Source organism: Tasmannia lanceolata, unplaced genomic scaffold (assembly GCF_043159265.1).
Source record: "Tasmannia lanceolata isolate RefF3 unplaced genomic scaffold, GAP_Taslan_0.1 ptg000037l, whole genome shotgun sequence".
NCBI lineage: Eukaryota > Viridiplantae > Streptophyta > Magnoliopsida > Canellales > Winteraceae > Tasmannia > Tasmannia lanceolata.
This window is the reverse complement of record NW_027518714.1, coordinates 5,256,123-5,267,372: the sequence shown is the minus strand read 5'-3', so window position 1 is coordinate 5,267,372 and position 11,250 is coordinate 5,256,123. Positions and strand designations below refer to the sequence as shown.

At 40.7% G+C, this 11,250-nt stretch overlaps 1 protein-coding gene across 1 annotated transcript; it reads right to left on the bottom strand.

The window, feature by feature from the left end:
• Positions 1-1,297: 1,297 nt before the first annotated feature.
• On the bottom strand, positions 1,298-3,659 carry LOC143860242 (CBL-interacting protein kinase 5-like). Its single transcript, XM_077370808.1, has 2 exons — positions 3,468-3,659; positions 1,298-3,010 (listed from the first exon to the last, which is right to left on the bottom strand). The coding sequence occupies exon 2, from the start codon at positions 2,914-2,916 to the stop codon at positions 1,555-1,557; it is 1,362 nt and encodes a 453-aa protein (XP_077226923.1). The 5' UTR covers positions 2,917-3,010; positions 3,468-3,659; the 3' UTR covers positions 1,298-1,554.
• Positions 3,660-11,250: the final 7,591 nt, after the last annotated feature.

Sequence of the window (11,250 nt, the reverse complement as noted above, 5' to 3'; positions counted from 1 at the left end):
GTGAGGTGAGGTGGCCTGAATTTGTGCCAACATGGCCCACACAACACATTATCTTGTCTCGGAGCTGGTTTTGATTATAGGATTATAATTAACAACAAATCGAGACTTATACATTGATTATAAAGGAAAATTTAATCAAATTTAACGTGAAAAGTCGGATTAACTATTTCGTACCATGAAAAAATTTGAGGGAACTTTCTCCTCAAATCTGATTCTTCATACACTCCTGGGCTGATCTGTACTTGTTCAAAGCTCCTTCGCAGGTTCCTTTGGGATGGATCCATATGGAGGAGAGGGTGCCAATATCACTGTCTATGGATGAAGGGAGATGCAGGCTTATTTAGAATCTTAGCTTTATGATAAATTTAAGGGTAGGTTTAAGATACTAATAGGGATTGGGAATGATAATTAGATTAGGATTATTTAAGGGGGTTTTCTTCTAATGAAAGGTCCAGAGCTCAATGTCTCACTCAAATTCCACAAACTAGCACTCTTCACATGAGATGCCCATTGTGTTTTGATTAGCTAATTTCTTGAGGATACCCTTGGAAAGTCCAAGTGTCCACCTAGAAACAACCCTCATCAAGGGCAAAGAGGTCATTATCTCTCGATGAGGCGTAACTGTTGATCACATTTGTCATCAAAGGACAGGATTCAATCTCCCACATGAGGGGCTTATCTCCTATGATATCAGCATGATCTCAAGTGCAGTTGCTTTTGAGACTGGTCATTCCTAAGGGAAATTCAGTCATTTTATATGATGGATTACCCAACGTTGGTCAAAACTTAAGTCAGTGATTGGGAATTAAGGCATCAAAATACAATAATTTGATTAAGATGAAGATACACTTGGATCTAATCCATTTCACTGATGCATGTCACCTGTGTAAACATGAGGAATTCTCATGTGGGTATTTTTGGAAAAATAAAAGTTTCTACAAGAATTTTTGGGATTTTAAAGATTTGGTGTAGGGTTGACCTAAAAAATTGATTTCTGACATCCCTATGCTCAAATTTGACAAATTTGGACGTCTTTTGAGGCAATTGTACAATTCTAATCCCATGTTTGGCAACTTAAAAAAAGATTTCATGGAATTTTTATAGGGCCAGTTATAGGAGATGGGCAGGAGAGGAACAGATTTAGAGGGTGGGACTGAGCATGAAAAGCTCTTAAACGGAAATAAAAAAACTAATTTTAAGTTGGTATTTTTTTTTAGGAATTTCTGGTGCTCTCTCCACTCCCTTTAATTCAAGTCTCTCCCGCTCCTTCCTTTCCTACCCTTCCAAAACAATTAGGTCCACCAATATTCCATGTGATAATGTTTCATTCTTCCCAAACATGGCCTAAGTGTACTGACGTGGTCTGAGTTTTTGTTTGATATATAATACCTAGAAATTATACCCTTAGATGACCCCACAAAAAAAAAAAAAAAAAAAAATTCATGGCCGCCAAACATGACCTTGTGGTAATCCAAAAAAAAAAAATCATGGCCGCCACTCATTTAGATAAGAGGAGAGAAAAGCATCACCAACTTGTGGTAATCCAAAACCAACCTAATCATTTCTTGGTTGAGGCTGTTGCTGTTGCTGTTGATCACCGCCTTGCCATGTCCATACAATGTCCTTAAGAGAAGGCTTGAGGCCTTGGTTACAGAAATCCTGGTACTCTATTGTATCCCCAGATGATTTCTTCACTTCTACTATGTATAACGAAGGTGTAACCTCAAAAATCTCTGCGTCTATACCTAGCTGCCCTTTCCTCCCTTCCTTGTTCCCTTGCAATGTCACCAATCCATCCTTCTTTTTCACATTATAATTCCCATTCTCTGCAATCTCCTCAAGCTTTGACACAATCGCCGATGCTGGTTTCTGAGTTGAGAATCGGGATTCTGCCTTCTGATTGCTTGAGTTCTCGAACAGACCGGAAAGATCGAATCCCTGAGATAGAGATATAATTTCAAATGCATTCATACAATGAGGTTTCATGGGTTTTGCTACACCGCCCTTCTTATCTGTCTGATCGTTGCAATCGGATGTGAAGGCTGCAGCAATGTCTTGTAGGTTACATGCAGACTCTTCTCGTCGGGGCCGAGTCTCCACTGGTTTGAATCCCTTCTTAAACCATGGATTTTCCATGAGCTTAGCAATTGTAACTCGCGTATTTGGATTTGGGTCAAGGACCCTGGAGAGAAGCTTGCGTACTTCAGGAGAAAACCAGTTGGGGCACTTGAATTCTCCTCTGCTTATCTTCTTATACATCTCCATAAGATTTGAGTCATGAAATGGAAGATAACCCGCCATTAGAACAAAGAGAATGACCCCACAAGACCATATATCGGCCTTGGCCCCATCATAGCCCTTCTTGTTGATGATCTCTGGTGCAACATATGCCGGTGTTCCACACGTTGTGTGGAGGAGACCATCATTCCTCCGTGACTCTCCGAGAGCGCTCAGGCCAAAATCTGACACCTTGAGATTTTCATTCTCGTCCAGGAGGAGGTTCTCTGGCTTGAGATCCCGGTGGTAAACACCTCGACTGTGGCAATAATCGACGGCTCCGATCAATTGTTGGAAATACTTTCGAGCAGCATCTTCCTTGAGCTTCCCTTTGGCAACCTTGTTGAAGAGCTCACCCCCCTTTACATACTCCATGGCAAAGTAGATTTTGGTCTTGCTGGCCATGACCTCATAGAGCTGGACAGCATTTGGGTGGCGAACGAGCCTCATGACAGAGATCTCCCTTTTGATCTGCTCGATTAACCCGACCTTGAGCACCTTCTCTTTGTCAATGACTTTAATGGCAACGCTCTCACCGGAGGCCAGGTTCCTTGCGTGGTACACCTTTGCAAAGGTCCCTTGGCCGAGCATCCGTCCCAGGTCGTATCTTTGCATCAAGATTGTCCCTTTCTTCTCCATTTGTTAACCTTCTTCCTGAGAGACCCAACTGGTAAAAACTTGAATTAATGGCGCATAACCTCATCATCTTTCTGCATTCTTTCCACCTCCAAATCTGAAGTACAAACAAAACGAATTACACAGATGGATTGGCTTGTAGAAACCCGGGAGAAATCCAACCTTCCCTGAAAGGCAGGAAGACCAAAATTCCCCGGAGAAAAGAGAGATTTTGAAGCAGGTCTTAATGGAGATCTATCTTGGGTTCCAGCTAAACGGGAAATGAAGCCTCGGGGATAGAGAATTCCCTTCTATAAAAATAGTAAAAGTTGGGTGAATTTTACTGGAGATTTATGCAGTCTCTCATCAACGTTTAGCGATTAGAGGCTATTTTTGGCATCCTATTTATAGTGACCTGAGGGAAAATAGGAAAATCTTAACAGCTTTCTATATCTCCATGCAAGCTCCTCCTCCTGCTGCTGCTGCTATTGCTAGATGTTATTTATTTTTTGGATCATTTATGAGTGTTATGATTGGTTTTCTTGGAAGATGGAAAAAATGAGGAAATTACTAACCTCTACCAAGGTACCCAAGATCAGATCTCAATCCGTGTGAGCAGGCGAAGGATTGATAAGAAAGAAGCTAAGGGAGGAAGAGCCTTGCACTACAGAAGTATCATTTTTATAGGGAGAGAAAAAAAGGGAGGTGGGGACTGGGAAGGTGTATTTTGGAAGAAAAATCAACAACTGTATGCATCCAACGAACAACTGTTGGTTTTTCTTTATTTTCTTCTGCTATAAATAATGATAAAAACGTGTTACTTAATTAATTCACACCTAATAGCAATAATAAAGAAAGGGAAATGATTTCACTGTGCTCCCATGTTTGTCGTGTAGTGTTTAAAGCTTTAAGATCTTTTTGAGAACCATAATATTCCTGTGACAGCCCTTTAAATACTGCACGACAAACCCATAAATTAAGTTACATTTGAGGTGAATTGACTGAATAAGACAAAATCTGCCTAAAAGTGAGCCTGTGTGACTGCTTCACATGCAACAGCCCCACCGCAGAATGCCTTTCTGCGATGGTCCTTAGCAAATCCTATATAGTAATTGTACTGGTACATTAAAGCTTGCTGTATAAACCATTTCTGTTTGACAATATGTGCACACCCATATCAATCAGGACCGTCTAAACAACGGTACGAAAACCATGGCTTGGATTAGGCTTTGCCACAAAACTAGGCCAATTAGATGTTCCCACACAACCATTGATGGGACTTTTGGTGACCCCACCAATATAAACGGCTAGGAAAGTCTGATCTTTGTGATTTCTAGGGGATTTCCATCTAAGAGCCGGTCTTCCAATTGTACGATCTGGATAGATGGTCATATGCCCTGTTTAGATTGTAAAGATGGTATTTAAGCTGAGTTTCATTGCATTGTTATGAAATTATGGCTTCATGACAGAAGTGCATACACGCTACAATCCATGTATTGTAGAATGATCTATGTTGATCACAGAGATGGGTGTGCCTTACGACCTGGTGTATTTCTTTCTATCAACCTATGATTTGGCCGACACTCCGAATTTATTGCCGACTCACGTGTCCTGTCGTGTCGGACACGACACGCGTGTCCACACGTGTCGACACTCATTTGGACACATGTTTTTGTACCGTGTCAAGCGTGACATTCTGTTTTTTTATTGAATATTGTGTTTACCTCATTTAGACAACTCATATCAATGTCGAAACTGGACACATGAATCCATATCCACAAATCATTATTACATATACTCTCTTTTTTAGCCGTGTCCACATTTCTAAAGTTTGGGGGTTTGCCGTGTCCGACGCTCCGTGTCCGTGTCGACATGCGACACTCGTGTGTCTGTGTCTGTGTCCACAAATCATAGCTATCAACCCATTTCATTTAAAACGTATGGATCACACTGAATATAATGGTTTGGTTTGGTCGACAAGAAATTAGGCGTGCAATTTGCCCACGTTCTGAGGTGGGCCCAGAACCGCGTGTCAAAATGTAAGAGATTCCCTATTGGGTTGGAGACTTTCGTAACCCACATGTAGCTGATGATACTATCCACACCCTCATAAAGACAAAGAGAGGGGCCCACAAATGCTGGGCCACAGGATGCAGGTGTCATTCCACGAGACTGCATGTGAGTGGTTGGGCCCACAATTTCCACAAGAACCACACACATGAACGTTGAATATGAAATTGTAGTGTTGTAGCTTATCAACGTGTCTTTGGATAAGATTCAGCTCATACATGTTACATGTATGTGTGATAGATAATTCAGCTAATAAATGTGTCGCTTGATGTGTATTGGTTCCTAGTAGAAGCTAGAAAGTGAGGTGAGGTGGCCTGAATTTGTGCCAACATGGCCCACATAACACATTATCTTGTCTGGAGCTGGTTTTGATTATAGGATTATAATTAACAACAAATCGAGACTTATACATTGATTATAAAGGAAAATTTAATCAAATTTAACGTGAAAAGTCGGATTAACTATTTCGTACCATGAAAAAATTTGAGGGAACTTTCTCCTCAAATCTGATTCTTCATACACTCCTGGTCTGATCTGTATTTGTTCAAAGCTCCTTCGCAGGTTCCTTTGGGATGGATCCACACGGAGGAGAGGGTGCCAATATCACTGTCTATGGATGAAGGGAGATGCAGGCTTATTTAGAATCTTAGCTTTATGATAAATTTAAGGGTAGGTTTAAGATACTAATAGGGATTGGGAATGATAATTAGATTAGGGTTATTTAAGGGGGTTTTCTTCTAATGAAAGGTCCAGAGCTCAATGTCTCACTCAAATTTCCCAAACTAGCCCTCTTCACATGAGATGCCCAGTGATTGGGAATTAAGGCATCAAAATACAATAATTTGATTTAAGATGAAGATACACTTCGATCTAATTCATTTCACAAATGCATGTCACCTGTGCAAACATGAGGAATTCTCATGTGGGTATTTTTGGAAAAATAAAAGTTTCTACAAGAATTTTTGGGATTTTTTCATATTAAATTTTAAAGATTTGGTGTAGGGTTGACCTAAAAAATTGATTTCTGACATCCCTCAGATGCTCAAATTTGACAGATTTGGACGTCTTTTGAGGCAATTGTACAATTCTAATCCCATGTTTGGCAACTTAAAAAAAGATTCCATGGAATTTTTACAGGGCCAGTTATAGGAGATGGGCAAGAGAGGAACAGACTTAGAGGGTGGGACTGAGCATGAAAAGCTCTTAAACGGAAATAAAAAAACTAATTTTAAGTTGGTATTTTTTTTAGGAATTTCTGTTGCTCTCTCCACTCCCTTTAATTCAAGTCTCTCCCTCTCCTTCCTTTCCTACCCTTCCAAAACAATTAGGTCCACCAATATTCCATGTGATAATGTTTCATTCTTTCCAAACATGGCCTAAGTGTACTGACGTGGTCTGAGTTTTTGTTTCATATATAATGCCTAGAAATTAGACCCTTAGATGACCCCCAAAAAAAAAAAAAAAAAAAAATAATAAAAAATTCATGGCCGCCAAACATGACCTTGCTGGTGATTTCTGCCTACGAGCATGTAAATTCACCCCCTTCTATGATTAATTCACCCACTTTTACCAGTTGGGGGCTTGGGGCTTACAATTGGTGGGGCCTAACAACTAAATTATTTAGATCGTTGAAAGAGGTAGGCTTCATCCATACTTATTCTCACAACCATTACTCTCTCCTCTCTTTGATCGAAAATTTAGTGGGGCCTACAACGATGAATGGTTTAGATCTTTGCATAAGGTGGACACTAATTTTTTTTTTAAAAAAAACACTTGGGCTCACTTTATTCGAAGATCCAGACCGTTCAATTGTTCCGAGACATGCTCCCAAAATCATCTCCCTAGGATCATACTAACTCTTTGTTTCATAGAGATTTTTGAAGCCCACCTTGTTTCATAATCCAGATTGAGGGCTTAGGATCATCTTAGAAATGATTTTCAGGACACGGCCTAGTTATGAATTTATGATGGCCACAATAATAAATGTTGGGATCAACTATATTTTGTTAAAAATACGTGCCTGTAAGAGTGGACACAGGGGGCTGGGCCACTAGCTCAATGGTCGAGGTTTTGTCTCATCCTTGAGGTGGCAGGTTCGATCCTATCTTACTTTAAAAAAATTAGTGGACATGGTGAGATTATTTTTATAGAACAAAGACCATGTGGGCCCACGTGATGTTGTACAAGATTATTTGTCTTAACTTTTTTTTTATGTTGTACAAGAATATTTGTCTTAACTTCACACTAGTAAAAAACCCGTGCGATGAACGGGCCGATAAAGAACTGTACGGACCACGTCATAGGTTGATCCAAACCGTCCATGTGATGGAACACAACATAAATAGGTTGTACCCCAAAAACCATTTCCATAGGCTGATCATAGCCCTCCAATCTATAGATGTCTCCATAATTCCTCTTAAATCGGATGGTTAAGATCACCCTATAGATTTTTTATTAAAAAACCATAAAGGAGAGGCGTAAGATTGAAATTATATGGCTTTAATGGGTCCCTTTGTTAAAAGCATAAAGGAGATGGTAGGATTGAAAATATGTGAGTTGAATGGGTGCATTTGTTAAAAAATGTAAAAAACAGTTATGTGTAATTCTCATATAATTTTCAAAAAAATCAAAAAATTCTCTTCTTTTTCTCCCAGCTTATAGTAGTAAATACGTCTAAGAGGCACATTTATCGTACAAGTTGGCGTCCCACGTCATAGAGACAGCTGACTCATCTTTACGTCCACACGTGTTATATTTAAGCCACGCCAGCCTTATTGCCACGTAATCAGTCCTTGCCCGGAAAAGGAGGTGGGGTCACGACAATAAATCTAAGCCGTTCACGTGAAACGGACGTTGGGACGTGCGTAAAAAACCCAATCAGCTCTTTTTGACGTGGCTGAGTCCGAATGGACCCTATGGCCCAGACGACTTCCCCCGGGCTGCTTCCGCTAGCGCCGAGGAGCCGTTGTTTTGTTTTCCTGGTATCGAAGACGCGTGCGCGTCTTGTTCCTTTGATGGCCCTAACTAATGCTGCCGTTTTGCAAGGAACGAGATGGTTCGTTATCTAAAACTACATTAATTCTGCGTAGCGCCGATTTCAAACCTTTTTCACCGGTTAAAAAAAAGTAGCCAGTTACACATAACAAGTCTTTTTGAAAATGACAAAAATACCCATAAAAGAATCTAAATCGGTAACTATCATTTCCATCTCTCCCACGCCTCTCGCCCAAATCGAGAGCGCCCAAATCCATATTCCAAGCTGAGCCGGAAAAAGATTTCTGTCGAGGGTTTAGATTAGATGCCTATTTATTTACTTTTGTGTTGTATGGCAGAGCTTGTAGTAGTTATTACAGGATTTGTGTTTCTAAAATAAAACCGAGGAGAGAGAGAAAGAGAGAGATGGATTTGGGCGTTGTAAGCTCAATTTTGCCTAGAAGCGGCTGGATTTGGACGAGAGACAGATGTGTGGGAATGAGAGGAAGGAGGTTGTAAGGGTTGGGAGAGGGATGGGATAGGAATCACTATTATGGGTATTTTGGGGATTTCCAAAAGCGCTTTTGTGTTACATATATATGGCGGCCTTCTTTAGCCCTTTTTGTGAGGTGAAAACAGGTGTCCGCAGAATTAAAAGGGGCCTAAAAATCAGCTCCTAAGAAAAAAAAAAAAGATGCAATCCTTTGAATAAAAAAGGGCGATGATTTATTGGCACCCACTTTAGGATGTTTGGACCCATTTCAACGTGAAAAGGGTTAAAGTCTGCCCAAAATTTACGTTAAAAGGGCTGCGTATTATTTGCTTCCCTAATGTGTGTGAGAGAGAAGTGCAAAGAGGGCTGGGGAAGAGAGACTTGAGAGGGCGAGGAGTAAAATGAGCATATAATGGAGTTCTTGGCTCTGGTCCAAGATAAGCTTTTCCCGAAAAACGAACTAGATTCTGTCCGAACCCTACCCGATTTTATGGTAATCGCCTAACACAAATTCCCCAAATCATACCTAAGTTGCACCTCAAATTCGATCCACATGTACCGGGACTGTTAAAAATGAAACGTTAAAAGGAATAATAAATGCAGTTGGGTGGGATGGATCCAATGAGGCATCTTTGGTTCAGCACTTCGCCTAATAAAAGGAACGAACAAATGTTTCTGGTCCAGGTCTAAGTTGTTTGGTGAAGCAAACCATTCATTTGATGGGCCCTGACATAGATAGGTAGATAGGTTGTGCCCAAAAAATCATCTCCATAGGAACATCCTAACTGTTCTTTTGGAGGTTTAAAGGGTTAGGATGACCCTACGTAGATGATTTTTTTGGGCACACCCTATCTATGTCAGGGCCCATCAAATGAACAGTTTGGATCACCCAAACAACGTGGGCCCACTCTGTTTCTAGTCGACGGAGCGGATAAGTTATCCGGTCTGACAGCCCAAAAACACTTCATTTAAGAAGGCTACTGATATCAGCACGACCTTGTTTGGATAATGGGATTGTTGGGAAAGTTGCCTTGTATCCCACCATATATTTCCTAATATGTCTAGGATTGTGTGGTGTGGTGTGGTGAGAAGGCAAAATGATAGAAAGTTTCCTAATATTATTAGAAATGAGGAAAGCGAGGAAACGTTAGATAATATAAGTGAAGGCTTGGGTGTTAGTCTGCGCGTGTGAGAGAGAGTGGAGAGAGAGAGATTTTGGGTTTTGACTCGGGCTTTTTCTCTTGGGAAATCTGATTTTTTCCATAGCATATTTGGAAATATGATTTTTCCCACTGTGAGTCGCTGATTAGGAAATCCAAGGATTTGATCCAAATCCAAATCACAATGCAAAAAAGGCTGCAAATGTGAGAAATCCAAATCAAAATCTTCACAGTATCCAAACAGGCCCTTTAAAAAAAATAAAAATAAATTTAAATAACCACCCATACACCTTGCTTTTCCTTAATAATTCACCTTGCATTTCCCTAAGGGCCTGATCAGTTGCGTGCAACAAACAGAAAGGAAAAGGAAATGACGTGGCAGAAGGAAACGGAAAGGAAAAGAAACTGCTAAGAAAGCAGTAAGAGTGCGCATTCAGTTGCCAGGAAACGAAAAAGAAACAGTAAAAAAACAACAGGAATGTGCATTCAGTTGCTAGGGAAACGGAAAAGAAACATCACAGAATATGTTCTTTACCACATATTAAGCAAGTTATGCCCCCTAAGCCTACCAAATAGTCCACTAATACAAAAAAATACTCAAAAAAATAATTAAGAAGCAGATTTTAAAAGCAATATAATGGAACCAACAAGAAAGAGGGAAACCCATGGTAACACCCTCTGTGGCACCACCTCTGCCCTTTCATTTTGCAACTCCTCTACCTCCTCAACCCTTTCGCTGCTCCGATACCTGGCTCTCTCCAAATATGCGTCTAGCTGTGACTGAGCCTCCGCCAACATCCCAATTGGGCGGTAGCATGCTCCGCTAAATTTGTCAACTTGCTTATGGCACTCTGGCCAAGTGTAGTAAATCCCACGCCTCCTGCCATTAAAGACAGCATAGTACTTCTGCTTCCCCATACTCACCTAACAAAAAGACAACATATTTTCGATGAAAAGATATCAAAGCATCATCCAAATGTCAAAATAGAAAATATGCACCGTTTGCCATACCGCCATCCAAATGTCAAAGATCCCATACAGATAAAAATAACTACCGCCATAACTACTAACATCCAAAATAAAAGCTACCACCATAGCTACCAACATCCAAAATAAATAACCACCATCCAAAATAAAACAAAGACTGTAAAGTTCATATAACAGTAACTACCACTATAACCATCACCCAAAAAGTGTCATAAAAGCATTGTTCATATAACAGTAACTACCACCATAACCACTCTCAATCATCCATCTGTTGCCTGATGAAACGAGCTATCTTCCTTCGGATGTACGACATCCTCTCATCCTCCTCGTACATGATGAAAAGATGCGCCTGAGATGGATTTATTGTGAGGTACTCTGTAGTCCTCAACAAGATATCCTGTGAAAAACCCCCAACCCCTCTAACAGCTTCGCGAAGCTGTGCAAGGTAAGCAGGGGCACGATCACCTGTGAGGGCATCGGCAACCTTGTCCATGCTTGTTGAGAGACGCGACATACTATCCAAATGTGCCCCACTCTGGCGAGTCCTCTGTCGTCTGGTACCATCCCGTCTTAAGGGAGATGTCTCACTACCACCATTAGTAGGATATGCTTCTGGAGATGGTGGGTGGTGAGACATGGGGGTATGGTCATCTGCAAAGTCATCCCCAATGTCAT

Bases quoted from the DNA above. Each gene is read 5' to 3' on its own strand.
- LOC143860242 (XM_077370808.1), bottom strand. From the start codon at position 2,916: ATGGAGAAGAAAGGGACAATCTTGATGCAAAGATACGACCTGGGACGG.